This window comes from Carcharodon carcharias, chromosome 14 (assembly GCF_017639515.1).
Source record: "Carcharodon carcharias isolate sCarCar2 chromosome 14, sCarCar2.pri, whole genome shotgun sequence".
NCBI lineage: Eukaryota > Metazoa > Chordata > Chondrichthyes > Lamniformes > Lamnidae > Carcharodon > Carcharodon carcharias.
Genome location: NC_054480.1, coordinates 125,752,383 through 125,771,907, shown reverse-complemented (window position 1 = coordinate 125,771,907; position 19,525 = coordinate 125,752,383). Strand labels below are relative to the sequence as shown.

Genomic DNA, 19,525 nt, shown 5'->3' with positions numbered 1-19,525 from the left:
CAGCTTCCAAAAATTTGCTTATACGTGGCCCTTCATACAGCAACAAACTAGCTACATCACTTTTCTTCTCTACTTTATCACTTTTATTGTCTGGAACAGCTTCTCTTAAGCCACGTAACTTAAGCTTTTCTTTAGCCAGTTCATACTGGAAGCTTTCTTTCTCTTTCTGGAATTCAAGCTCAAGATTTTGCTTTTCCATTTCTTTTGCTCTTTCTTTTTCCTCTTTTTCCAATTTGAGCTTTTTCATTTATTCTTCTATCTCAAGCTGCTTCTTCTGCAATTGAATTCCAGCTAACTCAAGTTGGTTTATACCTGTGTCTAATTTCAACTGCCATGCTATTACCTCAATTATTTCTGATTTCTTAGCCCCTGAATTTAACTCTAATTTCAGCATTTCTGCTAATGCAATTAACCTCGCCTTGGTAAATTGTTGCAAATCATTCAGGGATAAATCTTCCCTCTCCTGAAAAGTTGTAGTGATTGACAAAGACACTCTCCTTTTCAATAAGAATAACAAAAGTTACTGTGAAAATCTTATCAGCCTTAACCTCAACAAATACCAGCACTTGTGTCTGTCTATGGATCTGAAGTCCTGCAAGATCCCCCATTTTATGTTATGATCCTTAACCAGACCCTCAGGTTTTTGGTGCCATCTGGGTAGGCACCAATAACTTTTTGTTTAAAGTAGACAAAGAAAATGAAATCCAAGACATTTGCTAGGAGAATAAAGCCAAAAGATTTCATCATTTTTGAGAAAAAATAAACTTTACTATACAAGGTTAGGAAGTTAAAACAATTTATAATATCTATCTTATTTTCTAACATTCAGGGTGAGCTACATATGAATTAACAGGTAAACTGTGGTCCAACACACCGCACTAGTCAATAAATGGCAAATGTGACCAAGCTAGATGCCATGGATTTCTCAGCGACCCACCCAGTGTTTATGTCAGTAAACACGGCGAGTCAACCAATCTAATTGAACCCCTGTCTCTCATGACTGATTCCAGTCTTCACCTTCAAAGATCTAGCTTTGGAATTCTCTCCAAAAAATGTTCCAACTTGAACTGCCTCAACAACAGCTCACCTTTCAGCATTTCAATCTCGTCTCCTGAGACTCTGTTCCCCTGGATTCCAGAATCTGCATGCCAGCACCAACTCACAAGCTCAATTTCAGCTCTTCAGCACACTGATCAGAACACCACTGTTCCAAAGGGTCACCTTTGCCCCAGTGACCCAGAGCATAAAGTCACCAATTTTCTGCTACCTCCTCAGGTCACCAGGACTTCTCCCGAGCCCTCATTGCTTAAAGACTGCCACCTGCAGCTTGGAACCTCTTTCCTTGCTCCTCATTCTCCCTCTGGGACCTCCCCCTGTCCCCACTCCCTGTCCTCTGTCTGTCCACCCGGTCTCGATCCGCACATGCGGCCTGTCGGAGTCCTCAGCCCCTGCTCGACGATAAAGTAAGTTGGGATTCCTAAAAATGTGAAGTAACACCGTGAGTTCCCCTGGTCTCCTTTGCAAGCAGCAACCTCACCTTTGAGGTTTGGGGGGTGCAGTGAGTGAAGGGATGTAAAGCTGCTGATGTAATCATCATCCATGCCTTTGTTACCAGACTTTATTGTTCCAAATGCTCCAGGCCAACCTCCAATCCTCCACCCTTCATAAACTTCAGCTCATCCAAAACTCTGCTGCCTCTTTCCTAACTCACAAGTCCTGTTCACACATCATTCCCCATTCTCGCTGATCTACACTGACTCCCAGTCTAGCGACACCTCAATTTTAAAAATTCTCATCTCTGCTTTCAAATCCTTCCATGGCCTTGTGCCTTCCTATCCCTGTAATGTCTTCCAGCCCAACAACCCTCCAAGATATCTTCGTTCTTCTAATTCTGGCCTCTTGCACATCACCAATTTCCATTGCTCCAAAAGAGAACTCCAGCACGTTGGTACATGTTTCAAGCTGCTGGTCCAGGAATACCCGTCTTGTGTGTGATTTCTTAAGCTCTGCATCTCCAACCAGCTGAACATGTCTGACCTCCATCCTCCAAGGGGGGACTGTCAACAACTGTCTCTGCCCTCACCTCTTCCTGCTCACTTGTGCAAAGTGATTCACCCTATGCCACCAGTTCTAAATTGGATTAAGGACCCACTGAGGTGAGGGTATCTGTGCCAGTGGATGTTGCTCTCGAATGGTGGAACAACGCAGGCTCTGGTGTTTCATCCTCCGCAGACAGGGTCCCTCCTGTAGCCACAGGTTCCACCTTCATAACTGACCTTGTGGGAGGTGGCAAGCCCTCCAAAAGCATTTAAAAGGAGGCATCAGGAAAATGTGTGTCAGCCCTGGCATGGGTGCCCGCTGCTCTGATCTCTCCTCCTTCTGTGGACAAAATGACCAGCATCATGATGGCTGCCATTCACCCTTTAAATCGAACCACTGTGTGTAAGTCCCGTCTTCTCCCTGTCTCTGCCACTATTAATTAGACAGTGAGGTTAACCTCAAGTTAATTAGTGCCCTTTTCTCCCAGAATTGCAATGTACGTTTATTTTCAACATGGTGTGGGGTCAGGACCTGGAGATTCCCCATCACCTGGTTCCCAATCCCAGGACAAAAATCCAACCCTTCACTTCTTATTATTATTCTCATTTTTTATTCATTCTTTCGATGTGGGCATCACTATCTAGGCCAGAATTTGTTGCCCATCCCTAATTGCCCTTGAGAAGGTAGCGGTGAGCTGCCTTCTTGAACCACTGCAGTCCATGTGGTGTAGGTACACCCACAGTGCTGTTAGGAAGGGAGTGCCAGGATTTTGACCCAGTGACAGTGAAGGAACGGTGATATATTTCCAAGTCAGGATGGTGAGTGACTTGGAGGGGAACCTCCAGGTGGTGGTGTTCCCATCTATCTGCTCCCCTTGAACTTCCAGGTGGTAGAGGTCGCAGGTTTGGCAAGTGCTGTCCAAGGAGCCTTGGTGAGTTGCTGCAGTCCATCTTGTAGATGGTACACACTGCTGCTATTGTATCAGTGATGGAAGGAGTAAATGTTTAAGGTGGTAGATGGGGTGCTGCTCAAGTGGGCTACTTTGTCCTGGATGTTGTCAAGCTTCATGTACAACACTCTTGTTGGTAAGTGGAGAGTATTCCATCACACTCCAGGCTTGTGCTTTGTAGACGATGGACAGGCTTTGGGGAGTGAGGAGGTGTGTTACTTGCCACAGAATCCCTAGCCACTGACCTGGTTCACCTAGTTCAGTTTCTGGTCAATGGTAACCCTCAGGATGTTGATAGTGGGGGATTCAGTGATGATACTGCCATTGAATGTCAAGGGATGATGGTTAGATTCTCTCTTGTTGGAGATGGTCATTGCCTGGCACTTTTGTGGCACAAATGTTACTTGTCACTTATCAGCCCAAGCCTGGATATTGTCCAGGTCTTTGACTCTAATTCACCCTAGTTCCATCTCCATCATTCCATTTGTTTCTTGCTCAATCCTTAAATCTTATTGGTTGCTGAAATTCTCATCCATGTCTTGGTTACTTCTCAACTCAGCTATTCCAATGCTCTCCTGGCTGGCCTTCCATCTTCACCCCCTGTAAACTTGAGTTCACCTAAATCTCTAGTGCGTGATTCCTAACTCATACCAATATCCATTCATCCATTCAGCCCTGTGCTCGTTGACTTACATTGGCTCCCGTTCTGGCACACCTCAATTTTAAAATCCACTTCATTGTTTCCACATACCTCTTAGGCCTTGACCCTCCCTATCTCTGTAACCTCCACCAGCTCTACATGTCTCTGAGATATGGGCATTCCCCCAATTTTGGCAACTTGTTTCAACATGGTAGCCCTACCTTCACTTGCGAGATCTAAAGATTTAGAACTCCCTCCCTAAGCTTCTCTGCCTCTTCACCATTTCATTTAAGATGTTCGTTGAAACCTGCCTCTTTAACCAAGCTTTTGTATTAATATCTCCTCTATCTCCAACCAGATGGAGGGATTGCTGCATGGGTTCTGGGGAATGAGGCGGGTCAAGTGGATAAAGTATCATTATGGGAACATTTAGGGGAAAGTGATCATGGTATCATAAGGTTTAGGTTAGCTATGGAAAAGAACCAGGAGCAAACCAAAGTAAAAATAATCGATTGGAGGAGAGCCAATTTCAGTGGGGTGAAAATGGATCTGGCCCAGGTAAATTGGAATCAAAGATCGGCAGGCAAAGCTAGAATGGATCAATGGGCTGCCTTTAAAGAGATGGTTTGAGTACATTCAATGTTCATTCCCACAGGAGGAAAGATAGGACAAAAAAACACCAGAGCTTACTGGATGATGAAAGCGATAGAGAGTAAGATGAAATGGAAAAAGGGTGCTTTTGGAAGATTCATTCATGTGATGTGGGCATCGCTGACTGGCCGGCACTTATTGCCCATCTCTAGTTCCCCTTGAGAAGGTGGTGATGAGCTGCCTTCTTGAACCTCTGCAGTCCATGTTGTATAATGGTCAGGTGGATAACACAGTTGTGAACCAGGCTGAAAATAAAAAGTTCTGTTGGGAAGTGAAGAAAGAAATAAAAGAAGCAAAGAGGGCCTGAGAAGAAGCTGGCAGCCAACATAAAGGGAAATCCAAAAGTCTCCTATAGGCATATAAATAGTAACAGGCGATAAAAGGGACTAAAAAGAGGATTTATGATTTGAGGCTGAGGACATGGCTGAGTTAGTAAATGAGTATTTTGCACTTGTCTTCACCAAGTAAGAAGATGCTGCAAAGGTTGTAGTGAAAGAGGAGGTTGATGAGACAACAGATTGGTTAAAAGTTGACAAAGTGAAGGCATCAGAAAGGCTGGTTGCACTTTAAAGTTAATAAGTCACCAGAATCAGATGGGAAGCATCGAATAAGACTCACAAAATTAAGGTTGGAAATTTCAGAGGCACTGGCCATAATTTTGCAATCGTCCTTGGACACAGAGAATTGCAAATGCTACACCCTTGTTGAAAAAAGGGTGTAGGAATAAATCCAGCAACCACAAGCCAGTCAGTTTAAGCTCAGTTACGGAAAAGCTTTTAGAAGCAATAGCCTGGAACAAAGCTAACAGTCACTTTGACAGGTGAGGATAAATTAAGGTAAGCCTGCACAGACTTGTTAAGGACAAATTGTGCTTTACAAATTTGATTGAGTTTTTTGATGACGTAACAGAGAGGGTTGATGAGGGCAATGTGGTTGATGTGGTGTACATGGACTTCCAAAAGGCAAAGTGTCACATAACAGACTTGTCAGCAAAGTTGAAACCCATGGAATTAAAGTGTCAGTGGTTGCAAGGACACAAAAATGGCTAAGTGACAGTAGTGATGAACAATTTTTTCTGGATTTTTCTTGTTCTATGTAATGGCATAGACTTCAGTGTTCAAGGCACAATTTCAAAATTTGCAGATGACACAGAACTTGGAAATCCTGTGAACGGTGAGGAGCGTAGTGATAAATTTCAAGAGGACATGGACAGGTTGGTGGAATAGACAGACAGGTGACTGGTGAAATTTAACGCAGAGAACATGATGTGATTCATTTTGATAGGAAGAACAAGGAAGGGCAATATAAAATAAAGACACAATTCTAAAGGAGGTGCAGGAGCAGAGAGACCTGGAGATATATGTACATAAATCATTGAAGGTGGCAGGACGGGTTAAGAAAGCAATTAATAAGATGTACAGGATCCTGGGCTTTATAAATAGAGGAATAGAGTACCAAAGCAAGGAAGTGGAGTATCGTGTTCAGTTTTGGCATCACACTTTAGGAAGGAAGTGAAAACATTAGAGAGAGTTTGCTTGTTCCGAAGAAGAGTCATATTGGACTTGAAACGTTAACTCTGTTTCTCTCTTCACACACGCTACCAGACATACTGAGTTTTTCCAGCACTTTGTTTTTATTTAATTTTATTATCCTTCTTTATCTCACCCTAACAGCATATCTTTCTCATCCTTGGTGTTTATCTAGCTTCCCCTTAAGTGTATCTATATTATTCACTTCAACCACTCCCTAAGGCAGTTTCACATGCGCACCACTCTCTGGGTAAGGAATTCCCCATTTCATTTCTCGGTGATTATATTAAATTGACACCCTCTAGTTTTGCTCTTTCCCACATCTTTTCTGTGCTTGCTTCATCAAAACCTTCCATAAATGAAAACAATCTCTATTCAATCTCCTCTTTACTTTCTCAGTAACACTAACACTCCTAATATCCCCTGTCTCCTCATTTACCACACTTCCTTGTCTCAGTTGTAAATTTGTCAACTTCAATAAATAAGATTGTGTTCTATTTAAATTAGCGAAATAGGAGGCGGGGTTGATCATGATAGGCCTTCTGTCAACCAATTAAAATCTAATAAGTGAAAGTTACCCAATTGACACTCCGCTTACTATGAGTGACATTCTGAGTAGCCAATAGTTACGACTGAAACGAACCCAGATGCTTCTTATTAAGCGGGATGCGATCGGGCTGATGTTTGATTGACCAACGATATAACCTATGAGGAGACAGAGGTGTGTCCCATTGGATTAGATTGACATGTTACGTAGCCTACGAGGAGACAGGGGTGGGTCCCGATCTGTGTCAGTTTCAGAAGCTGTATCAGATTCAGTAGCTACTCCCGGGGCTCGAGATGCAACATTTTAGGGGCAATTTCTGGGTAAGTGGTGTTGCAGGGAGAGGGTAATGGGTATGTACAGAGCTAGGTTGGATCTTTAGCCACCTTGTGCAACCTACCTGAGCTGGGCAGCGGCTGCCGCGCACGTTGGCAAAGCGAGTGTGTAACAGCGAACCCTGCAGTAGGTGAGCACGGGAACCGTCTGCACCCCCACGGATATACTGTAACCCGCTTTGATGTTCAACTCGACGCCGCGTGTTCGTCCGGAATGAAGGGACAGGGACCGAATGTCGCTTATTTCATGGTTGTAAATAATGTACATTTCGAATTTCTTAATGCTGTGTCTCAGGCTGTGTGATGCTGAGTAATTGGAGCTGTATGAGTAATATCTGCAGTAGATACTGTTACAAATAGTGAAGCATTTTTTAATTTCAAGATGAAATATTTGGCAATATAAATTGCATCTTTTCTTCATTATTCGGGGAAAGAGATGGGGAAGGGGCAGCCTTTCTGGGGGCTGTTGGAGGTGAGGGTAGAGAACCCTTGGGTGCAGTGACTGTTTTGTGTGAGAAGCGGAGGCTGGTGGATACAGTTACCTTGTACCACAAGCGCGCACACTGGGATAATGGGTCGGCTTGATTGCTGACAATAAATAATTATGTGGGTTTCATTTGACCCTACCTGATTATAGGCTTATATTCCTCGGTTAAGGAGTGATCTAATTGAGGTGTTTAAGATGATTTAAAGGATTTGATAGGGATCCTCGCGGGGAATGGGGGAGAGCGGGAGAGGGGAGTGAATCCAGGACAAGGGGTCAGAACCTTAAATTTGGGGCCAGGCCGCTCAGGGGTCATGTCAGGAAGCGTTTCTTCACACAGCGGAGTGGAAATCTGGAACGCTTTCCCCTAGAAAGCTGTTGAGGCTGGGGCTAAGCTGAAAATGTCAGAACTGAGATTTGATAGATTATTGGGTCAGGGGAGGGAGAGTTATGGAGACAAGGTAGCTACATAAAGTGAAGATCCAAACCAGCCATGCTATGGTCGAATGGGGGAACAGGCTGAAGGGGCTGAATGGCCTCTTCCTGTTTCTATGTTCAGCGTGGCAGATAGCTTATTCCTTAAACTGAACTGATATTTTCATGTCTCTTGGATTCTTTTTAAGTTCTGGTGCTGGGACAGTTGATGTGGTCGATGCACCTTGTATGGGAAGGAGGCAGGTCAGCCACTTTGAGAACAGGCTCCCAGGAACCTCTGTTCCCTGTCTTGGCCTCTACATCCATGTTGCATGGCTGTTCCATACTACACTTGTATTTTAGGTCATGTTAATTGGCACTTTCCCATTTTCCATCTGGAGTTTGCGCCCCCTCCCCCAACAACACTCCTTCAACCTAACCCAGCTCCACCACTGTGCATAATCCAGGCAGACACTCCAGTGCAGTTCAGAGGAAGAGCTGCATAGTCAAAGGTGCCGTCTTTTGGATAAGATGTTAAACTGAGGCATCATCTGCCCTCTTGGGTGGTAGTAAAAGATTCAATGGGTTACTATTTTGGAGAAGAGCAGGACAGTTCTCCGTGGTGTCCTGGCCAATATTCATCCCTCAAACAACATCACAAAAGCAGATTACCTGGTTTTTATCACATTGCTATGTGTGGGAGCTTGCTGTGCACAAAATAGCTGCTGCTTCTCCACTACAAGTGTTACACTTCAAAAAGTATTTCATTGACTGCAAATTACCTTGGGACATTCTGAGGCAATGAAAGGCACTATATAAATACAAGTCTTTCATTTTTCTTGCTGTTTCTATAGAGAGGAGAACAGAAATCAGTTAAACTGCTTCCCCCCCCCCATCCCCATCGCAATCGCAGCAAGTAACGATTGGCTTCAATGCCAGGAGGGGGAAATCAGACACGGTTTGTGTTCATTCTGTTCACCTGTGATGTCCTCTGTAGTCTTTTATTGCTCAATGTCTGGGATAATTGCAACAACAATTTATATAGCACCTTTTAATGAAGAAAAATGCCCCCAGGTGCTTGACAAAAAATATAAACTAAATAATATAATTTTAAAGGGGGTGCAGGAACCGAGACACATGGGGGTGTTAGGCCAAGCTGATAAATCTGTTATTTTCTAAAGTAAAATATGTGGGATCCTGAGACTTATAAATAGAGGTGTGGAGTATAAAAAGCAGGAAGTTGTTCTAAACCTTTATAAAACACTGGCTAGGTCTCATCCTGAATGTTGTGTTCAATTCTGGGCAAAGATGTCAAGATCTTGTAGAGGGTGCAGAAGAGATTTGCTAGAATGGTACTGGGGTGAGGGAATCTGGTTAAAGTGGAGAGATTGGAGAAGCTGGGATTGTTCTCCTTAGAGCAGGGAAGATTAAGGGGAGATTTAATTGAAGCATTCAAAATTGAATGGTTTTGATAAATAGAAACACTTTCTAGTAGCAGGAGAGTCAGTTACCAGAAGAGACAGATTTAGTGATTGGTAAAAGAAGCAGAGGGAGGAGATGATAAGACTATTTTTATGCAGAGATTGTTTTGGTCTGGCATGCACTCTGAAAGGATGGTAGAAGCGAATTGTACAAATCCTTTAAAAAGGGAAAATATGCAGAGTGATGGGGAAAGAGCAGGGGAGTGAGATTAATTGGACAGCTCTTTCAAAGAGCCAGCACAGATATGATGGACTGAATTCTGTGAAAATTGGATACTGAGTGAAGAAAGAGATCGTAGGAGAGACAACCAAAAGCCTGGTCCAAGAAGTCCATTTTCAGGAGCATCTCGGAGATGGGAAGATTTTCAGAGGGTGAATTCCTGGAGCTCAACACATAAGTGCAATGCTTGTATTCTCTAGTGACTATAATAAGGTTAAAGATTTCTTTAAGGACCGTGCATGGTTATTGATAGCATAGTTGTGGGACAGACAGAGTGGCAATGTGGGGTGGGGGGGGGGGTGGGGGGGGGGCACCAGGTTGCATTCTTGTCTTGAAGTCTAGATGGAGATTATAAGTGACCAAAGGTTGGCAAGAGGTGGGTAACATCATGTGGCTCCTTCAATTGAAAGATGAGAAGGGGAGTTGTGGTGGGATACCATTGCTTGGGTCGTATTCAATGAGATGGCTTATTACCCTGTGTTTTAACAGCTGCCCAATGGTTCTTCACCCAAATGGCCATTCAGTGAAAGTCTAGTCAATCAGAACTGGTGTACTATATCCCCAGTCAATGACTATATAAACCCACTCTAGCACAAAAGAATGATCAACAGCAGGGAAAAAAATGACTTGAATTTCTTTCATGCTTTTCATGACCTTAAGACATCCCGACATGCTTTATGGCCAATGAATGATCTTTTGAGTCACTGTCGTAATGTGGGAAACCTGACAGTTAATTTGTGCACAGCAAGATTTCACAAACAGCAATGTGAGAATGGCTCAATAATTCATTTGAGATGTTGGTTGAGGCATAACTGTTGGCCCAAGACAGAGAATGAAATAAATGCACCTCAGGCATTTTTGAGCAGCCTTGGAAGAGGCGCAGTGTAGACTCACCAGAATGATACCAGAGATTAAAGGGTTAAATCATGAGGGCAGAATGTGTTAACTTGTTTTGTATTCCTTCCATGTTTAGAAAGTTCAGGGATGATCTGATTGAGGTGAATAAAATGATAAAAGGGATCCAACAGAGAAACTATCTCCTCTGGTTGGGGTGACCCAGAGCAAGGGGTAGAACCTTAAAATTTGAGCCAGGGTATCCAGGGCTGGTGTCATAAAGCACTTGTTCACAAAGGGGAGTGGAAATCTGGAAAACTCTCCCTCAAAGGGTGATGGTCAGTTGAAATTTTCAAAACTGATGATAGATTTTTGTGGTTTAAGGGGTTTAAGGATTACAGAGCCAAGGTGAGTGAGGAGATGGAGCTAAAATAAATGTATTAGTCAAAAATTGAGAGTTGTGAAACAAGCTGAAGGGACTGAATGGCCTCATGTTCTGAGATTGCTAATGGGCTAAATTTCAGGGGATGGACTGGGAATGGTCTCCAAGCTGGTGACTATCTACCACCCGCCCCCCCCCCCCCCCACCCCCCCGCCCCCCCCCCCCGCCACCACCCCCCCAACCCCCCTCTGCCCCTCCAACAGTCTAGTGACCTGAAAAGACATGTTTTTGCCAGGCTGCAACTGCAGTGATCATTTGAATGTTTGTGTGTTCCTGTCTCCAGGCATGAAACAAACAGGCATGTAATTAACAAGATGGAAATTGCAACATTGGGAAATAACTAGTCTGGAGCTGCAGTATTTAAGGAGCTGTGAATGACTTCAGCCACAACTCCCTATATACTCGCCCTTGTTTCCTTAAATATTCCTTGATATATTCAGCAGGGTCCCATTCCCCTAGGAATATGCTAAGCTAGGTTACCAGCTTCTGGAAACAGAAAACAGGTCTTTTAAGCAGAAAATTGTTGAAGTGTGATCACTTCCCTCTTGCTCTCTGGGTGTCTATCTTATATTTTAATTTTATTTCTTTGCCAATTTGCTCCCATTTTCTTCCCTCCAACCACAAGCTCTCAAACGTCACACTTCATGTGTGACCATAGAAACTTAGAAAGAACTGCATTTCTGCAGTGCCTTTCACCACCTTAGGACTTCCCAACTAGCTTTACAGCCAGTGAAATACTTTCCTAAAATGTAGTCACTGTTGTGATGTAGGAAACACAGCAGCCAATTTGTGTATAGCAAGATCCCACAGACAGCAATATGTAAGACAGTCCATCCCAGGCTCCTATATGATAGATAATTTGTTCTTTTTTACTGATGTTATTCGTGGGATAAACTTTGACCCAGAGCACCAGGGAGAACTCCCCGCTCCTCTTTAAGTAGTAGCCATGAGATCTTTTGCATCCACCTGAGGGGGAAGATGGGACCTCAGTTTAACATCTATTTTTTTTATTCATTCATGGGATGTGGGCTTCGCTGGCTGGGCCAGCATTTATTGCCCATCCCTAGCTGCCCTCAAGGAGGTGGTGGTGAGCTGCCTCTTTGAACTGCTGCAGTCCCTGTGGTGTAGGTACACCCACAATGCTGTTAGGGATGGAGTTCCAGGATTTTGACTCAGCGATAGTGAAGGAGCGGCGATATATTTCCAAGTCAGAATGGTGAGTGACTTGGAGGGGAACTTCCAGTTGGTGATATTTCCATCTATCTACTGCCCTTGTCCTTCTAGATGGTAGTGGTTGTGGGTTTGGAAGGTGCTGTCGAAGGAGTCTAGATGAATTCTTGCAGTGCATCTTGTAGAAGATACACACTGTGAGCACTGTGCATCAGTGGTGATGGGAGTGAATGTTTGTGGATGTGGCGCCAATCAAGCAGGCTGCTTTGTCCTGGATGGCTTTGTCAAGCTTCTTGAGTGTTGTGGGAGTTGCACTCATCCAGGCAAATAGGGAGTATTCCATCACACTCCTGACCTGTGCCTTGTAAATGGTGGACAGGCTTCGGGGAGTCAGGAGGTGAGTTACTTTTCACATGATTCCTAGCCCCTGACCTGCTCTTGTAGCCACAGTATTTATATGGCTAGTCCAGTTCAGTTTCTGGTCAATGGTAACCCCCAGGATGTTGATTGTGGGGGATTCAGTGATGGTAATGCTGTTGAATATCAGGGGGCGATGGTTGGATTCTTGCTTGTGGGAGATAGCCATTGCCTGACACTTGGGTGGCATGAATGTTACTTGCCACTTGTGTCAGCCCAAGCCTGGATATTGTCCAAGTCTTGCTGCATTTGGGCATGGACTGCTTCAGCACAGTCCCTCAATATTACACGAGGAATGTTGGCTTAGATTTTGCACTCAAGTCTCTGAAGTGAGACTTGTACACATGACCTTCTGACTCTGAGGCAAGAGTGCTACTCACTAAGCCAGGTTAGTTTTGGGTACAAGGGGAAAGGGAGGGGAGGTGAATTGAACGAACAGTCAAATTTGAACCAGGGGTGTGGGTAGGATTTTTGGGGAAGGTTCAGATGAATGTTTGCCAAAACAAACAGCACAACAGCAAAAGGTCATTTTTGTTTTCAAAAAGGCATTCACAGTAAGGTTTGAAAAAGGAGGGTTTGCATTTATATAGCATCCTTCATGATCTTGCAATTTGGAAGGAAATTAAGAGAAGTGCAAGAATTATAGAGTACTCATAATGAGGGACTTTAATTATCTGAATATAGACTGGGATAGTAGTCGTATAAATGGCAGAGAGGGGCAACAATTCCTAAAGTGTGCTCAGTGGAATTTTTTACCGTGATATGTTTCCAATCCCATGAGAGAGGAGGCAATGCTAGCGCTGGTTCTTGGGAATAAGGTGGGCCAAGTGGATCAAGCGTCAATAGGAGAACATTTAGGCAATAGTAATCATTGCATCATAAAGTTTAGGTTGGCTATGGTGAAGGACAAGGAGCAATCCAGAGTAAGAATAATTAACTGGAGAAAAACCAATGGGTTGTGAATGGATCTGACCCAGATCAATTGGAATCAACCATTAGCAGGTAAATTGACAAAGGGCTGTTTTGAAAGAAGAGAGAGTTCAAGTACAGTTAATATTTATTCCCACGAAGGAGAAAGGCAGGGCAAACAAATTCAAAACTCCCCGGAAGATCAAAATAGATAGAGATTAAGATGGAGCCGAGAAGGTGTGCTTAATAACAGGTGTCAGGCAGATAATACAGTTGAGAACCAGGCCGAATGTAGAAGGTTCAGAGGGGAACTGAAAAACAGACAAGAGTAGCAAAAACATAATGAGGAGAGACTGGCAGCTAACAATAAAGGGAATTCAAAAGTCTTCTAGAGGCATATAAATAGTAAAAGGTTGGTAGAAGGAATAGGACCAAAAGGGGGATTTACACATGGAGGTTGGCAGCATGGCTGAGGTATGAAATAAATACTTTGTATCTGTCTTTACCAAGGAAGAAGATGCTTCCCAGGTTATGGTGAAAGAGGAGATAGTCAAAGAGTTTAAAACTGATCAGGAGGTTGTATTGGATAGGCTGTCTGTTTTTGGAGTTGATAAAGCAAAAGGACTGGGTGAGATGCATCCAAGGATAGAAAGTGAGAGTGGAAATTGCGGAGGCACTGGCCATAATTTTTCAGTCTTCCTTAGACTCATGGGTGATGCCAGAAGATTGGAGAATTGCAAACGTTGCACCCTTGTTCAAAAATAGTGTGTAAAGATAAGCCCAACAACTTCTAGAAATTATAATTATGGACAAAATTAATAGCCATTTGGGCAAATGTGGATTAATTAAGGAAAACACGCATGAAATTGTTAAGGGTTTGACTAACCTTGTATTTTTTCATGAGGAAGCAGAAAATGTTGATGAAGGTAATGCTGCTGATGTGGTGCACATGGACTTCCAAAATGCATTTGATAAAGTGCCACACAACAGACTTGTGAACAAAGTTAGAGTTCATGGAATAAGACGGACAGTAGCAACATGGATACAAACCTTGCTGAGTGACAAGAAACAGAGAAGTGGTGAATTTGTCGGACTGGAGGAAGGTTTGTAGTGGAGCTCCCCAGGGGTTGCTGTTTCGACCCCTGTTCTTCCCGATATACATTAATGACCTTTACCTTGGGGTAAAGGGCACAATTTCAAAATTTGGAGGTGATACAAAACTTGAAATATTGTGAATGGTGAGGAGGATAGTGTATAACATCAAAAGGACACGGATAGGTTGTGGAATGGGTGGCCAAGTAGCAGATGAAATTGAATATAGAGACACAATATTAAAAAGTACAATTCTGTAGTGAGTGCAGGAGCAGAGGGGCCTGGGTATATGTGTGCATAAGTCATTGAAGATGGCTGGACATGTAGAGAGGGCGATAAATAAAGAATACTGTGCCCTAGGCTTTATTAATAGAGACATAGAGTACAAGAGCAAGGTTATTTAAACCTGTATTAAACACTGATTCGGATTCAACTGGAGTATGGCATCCAGTTCCCAAACACCACGTTTTAGGAAGGATGTGAAGGCATTAGAGAGAGTGCAGAAAAAAATCAAGAGAAGGCTTCAGGGATGAAGAACTTCAGTTACATAGAAAAATTGGAGAACTTGGGACTGTTCTCCTTGGAGAAGAGATGGTTGAGAGGAGACATAATTAACGTATTCAAAATCAAGAGGGGTCTGGACAGAGTAGATCAGGAGAAACTGTTCCCATTGGTGGAAGGATCAAGAACCCGAGGGAACTGATTTAAGGTAATTGGCAAAAGAAGCAACGGCGAAATGAGAAACTTCTTCACTGAGCAAGTGGTTAGGATCTGACTGGGTGTGGTGGACGCAAGGCCAACTGAGCCTTTGGAAAGGGAATTGGATCGTTGCTGGAAAAGGGAAAAAATGCAGGGCTATTGGGAACAGGCAGGAGAGTGACACGAGATGAATTGCTCCTGCAGAGGGTCAGCACAGATATGATGGGCTGAATGGCCTCCCCTGTGCTGTAACTATTCTATGATTCTGTGTCTTAACTCTTTTAGAGCCTATGAAGTCCTTTTAAAGTGTAGTAACAGGTGTAATATAGTAAACATTTCATGTAAAAACATGATCATTTCTATTCACGTGATGAAAGAGGTCATCAATAGTGCTATCAAGCAGCACTTGCTTAGCAATAGCCTGCTCACTGATACTCAGTTTGGGCTCTGCCAGGGTCACTCAGCTCCTGACCTCATTACAGCCTTGGTTCAAACATGGACAAAAGAGCTGAACTCTAGAGATGAGGTGAGAGTGACTGCCCTTGACATCAATGCAGTAGTTGACCGAGTGTGGCATCAAGGAGCCCTAGCAAAACTGGAGTCAATGAGAATCAGGGGGAAAACTCCCTGCTGGTTGGAGTCATACCTAGCACAAAGGAAGATGATTGTGGCTTTGGAGGTCAGTCATCTCAGCTCCAGGACATCACTGCAGGATTTCCTCAGGGTAGTGTCCTAGGCCCAACCATCTTCAACTGCTTCACCAATGACCTTCCTTCCATCGTAAGGTCAGAAATAGAGATGTTTGTTTGTGCAATGTTCAGCACCATTCGTGGCTCCTCAGATACTGAAGCAGTCCATGTTCAAATGCAGAAAGACCTGGACAATATTCAGACTCGGGCTGACAAGCGGCAAATAACATTCATGCCAAACAAGTGCCAGGCAATGACCATCTCCAACAAGAGAAAATCTAACTATTACCCTTCACATTCAATGGCATTACCATCACTGCATCCCCCACTAATGACATCCTGGGAGTTCCCATTGACCATAAATTGAACTGGATCAGCCCGTATAAATACTGTGGCTACAAGTGCAGGTCAAAGGCTAGGAATCCTGCAGTAAATAACTCTTCACCTCACTCCCCAAAGCCAGTGCACCATCTACAAGGCACAAGTCAGAGATGTGATGGAATACTCCCAACTTGCCTGGATAAGTGCAGATGCAACAACACTCAAGAAGCATGACACCATACAGGACAAAGCAGCTTCCTTGATTGGCACCACATCCACAACACTCAATCCCTCCATCACCAGCGCACGGTAGTAGCAGTGTGTACCATCTACAAGATGCACTGCAGAAACTCACCAAGGCTCCTTAGACAGCACCTTGCAAACCTATGATCTCTACCACCTCGAAGGACAAAGGCAGCAGACACATGGGAACACCACCTAGAAGTTCCCCTCCAAGTCACCCATCATCCTGACTTGGAAATATATTGCTGTTCTTTCACAGTTGCTGGGTCAAAATCCTGGAACTCCCTCCCTAACAGCACTGTGGGTGTATCTACACCACAGGGACTGCAGTGGTTCAAGAAGGCAGCTCACCACCACCACCTTCTCAAGGGCAATTAGGGGTGGGCAATAAATGCTGGCCCAGCCAGCGATGCCCACATCCTGTGAACGAATAAAAAAGAATTAATCTAAAAATTCTACAAAAGCAAATTAAAAGAAAAGGTAGTCTTAGTTTGATAAAAGCTCTCGAGCAGCAGTTACAAGCACTGATTATTTGTTGCTCATCTGTCAATAACTTCACCAGTCAATACAATATCCCAGTAAACATTTGGAATCATAAGCTCAACTAAAGGGTTTTGATTGGTGGAATTGTGAAACTGACCCTCGGTGTTCCATTGACTGATTTGAGGCATGTGCTTTCGAAAGGAAGAGTGGTCTGATTTTAAAAAAAGAATCTAGCTTTAATCTGTATTTAACCCTGTGCTGTACCTGTCCTGGGAGTGTTTGATGGGGGCAGTGTAGAGGGAGCTTTACTCTGTATCTAACCCTGTGCTGTACCTGTCCTGGGAGTGTTTGATGGGGGCAGTGTTGAGGGAGCTTTACTCTGTATTTTACCCTGTGCTGTACTTGTCCTGGGAGTGTTTGATGGGGACAGTGTAGAGGGAGCTTTACTCTGTATCTAACCCTGTGCTGTACTGTCCTGGAAGTGTTTGATGGGGACAGTGTAGAGGAAAAACTTACCCCCTGTAACTGTGGGAGTGCTTCCACATCTTAACTAAATATTCTTAATCTTCTACAAAAGTGAAAAGGAAACTGTTGAATTTTACTAATAATTGTTGAAAATCAGAGGTTTCTCAGCTGTTGCCACATTGTTGAAATGGGTGTGGGCAGCGGGGGTTTGAGGTTGTTGTGAGATAGTTGGTTGGGGGGGTGTGGTAACTGAGTGCTTCCTCTGCCTTCCTGTCCTAGTTCAGAGCAAACCAGCTGTTGTGATCATCTGCCAGTCTGGCTGATGCTGCTGCCTCATTTGATACCAACTGAGTCTCCCACCTGGCAACAGATGCCCTTTATTGCCGCTGTGATACTTGAGCCCTAAACCCCTCTGCTCCAACCGCCCTCCCCGCCCCCCCCACCCCCACTATCCCCAACCCCTCTCTCCCCCTTTCAGAAGCTTCTTAATGTTTCATAGTGTAAAATGTGCTATATAAATGTAAGTTGTAAGTTATTATGATATCTTGGAATGCTGTCAACTGGGCCTGTGAGGGAAGTAAAGTGGAACAAGACCTTTCTATTTGCTAAATATACTCCATGACAGCAACTCACATTGATATCATGTCTTGAACGTGGTAAATACCCCAAAGCGTTTCAGGGGAGCAATTAAAAAAAAGAAATTGACACTGAACCACACAAGGAGATATTGGGACAAGTGGCCAAAAATTTGGTTGCTGAGGTAGGCTTTAAGGAGCATCTTAAAGGAGTGGGGGGGAGACAGGTGAAGAGGTTCAGGGATGGAATACCAGAGCTTAGGGCCCAGGCACAGTTGCCAATGATAGAGTGGTTAAAATCAGGGATGCTCAAGAAGAGAAGGAGCACAGAGATCTAAGGGCTATAGGACTGGAGGAGGTTAGATAGAAAGAGGGGCAAAGGATTGAAGGTCCATTAAGAATAATTGAAGTAAGTTTTGGGAGATATGAGAATAGAAAAGCAGAGGAGCATGCCCAGCAAAAGCATCTTTTCTCTTTCTAAGCATTGGAAGTGTAGGAGGCCACTCAGCCCCTTGAGCCTGTAGTACCATTCAGTTAGCTCATGGCTGATCTGTAGCTCAACTCCATTTACCCCTTTGCTCCTCACCCAACAGAAACTGATTCATTAATGTTCTTTTAATGAAGGAACCCTGTTGTCCTCACCCAAATGTGCCACATGTTCGAGAAGTCAGATGTTTTTAGCATTACCCGGGCAGGGTACCCTGATTCGTTTAGGCAAGAAAGATATGGTGAGAGAATACAAAATAAAGGGAGAGCCTCTGATGGAGTTGCAGGAACAGAGGGACCTCAGTGTATACGTATATAAGTCATTGAAGATGACGGCATGTTGAGAGAGCAGTTAATCAAGCATATCATATCTTAGGCTTTATTAATAGGGGCATTAGGTACAAGAGTAAGGAGGTCATGTTGAACTTGTATAAGACATTATTTAAGCCTCATCTGGAGTACTCTGTCCTGTTCTGGGCATCATACTTGAGGAAGGGTGTGAAAGCATTAGAGAGAGTACAAAGGAGATTCACCAAGGATGATTCCTGGGGATGAAGAACTGTAGCTATGAGGATAGATTGGAGAGGTTGGGACTGCTTTCCTTGGAGAAAAGAAGGCTGAGAGAAGACTTGATGGAGGTGTACAAGATCCTGAGGGGAATGGAGAGGGTAAATAGTGAGAAACTGTTCCCACGCAAGAGGACATCAAGAACTAGAGTGTACAGATTCAAAATAATTGGTAAAAGGAGTAAATGTGATGTGAGGAAAAGTTTTTTGGAGTCTGGAACAAACTTCCTGAAAGGGTGGCAGCAGCAGGTTCAATCGAGGTATTCAAAAGGGAATTGGATTGCTACCTGGAAAAGAGAGAATGTGCAAGATTACGGGGATAAGGCAGAGGAATGGGACTAGGTTGAATGCTCTTTGACAGTCAGTGCAGACGCGATGGGCTGAATGGCTTCCTGCACTGTAAAGATTCTGTGATACTGTCCTTTAAGTAGCTGGATCTTTAATGGGCACCTCCCTGTCCAGGAGATTGAATTCTTCCCTAAATCAGTTCTGCTGGCCTGTGTAGATGGAGGCTGTATCTTTCTGACAAGAATCACCTGGGAAGAACAAGATTGGAGGGGGGAACCCGTACCCCACCCAGGTACTGCAATCTCCTGGTCCAGCCAGCTGCTCTGGCATGCTGTTTATAGTGGGTAGAAATTGGGCACTCCTGTTTCTCACAACAGAGTGAAGTCGGGGGAAAGAAAGATACAGGACATCCAAAGTGCTTCAGGGCCAATGAAATAGCTTTGAAGTGTAGTGACTGTTGAAATGGAGGGAGCACAGCAGCCAATTTGTGCACAGCAAGATTCCACCAACAACAGCATGATAATGACTGGGTAATCTGTTTGATGATAATGGTTGAGGA

General features: G+C 43.9%; 1 protein-coding gene across 5 annotated transcripts in view; it reads left to right on the top strand.

Moving 5' to 3' along the window:
* Window positions 1–6,587: 6,587 nt before the first annotated feature.
* The window catches only part of LOC121286767 (F-BAR domain only protein 2-like), a 55,715-nt gene continuing 42,777 nt past the window's right edge, over window positions 6,588–19,525 (top strand). Inside the window, exon 1 of one of the 5 annotated variants that reach the window (XM_041203802.1) lies at window positions 6,588–6,676. In XM_041203802.1, the coding sequence (XP_041059736.1) occupies window positions 6,650–6,676 (27 nt within the window). In that variant the 5' untranslated portion in view covers window positions 6,588–6,649. The other 4 variants (XM_041203804.1, XM_041203801.1, XM_041203803.1 and 1 more) reach the window with 4 other exon arrangements.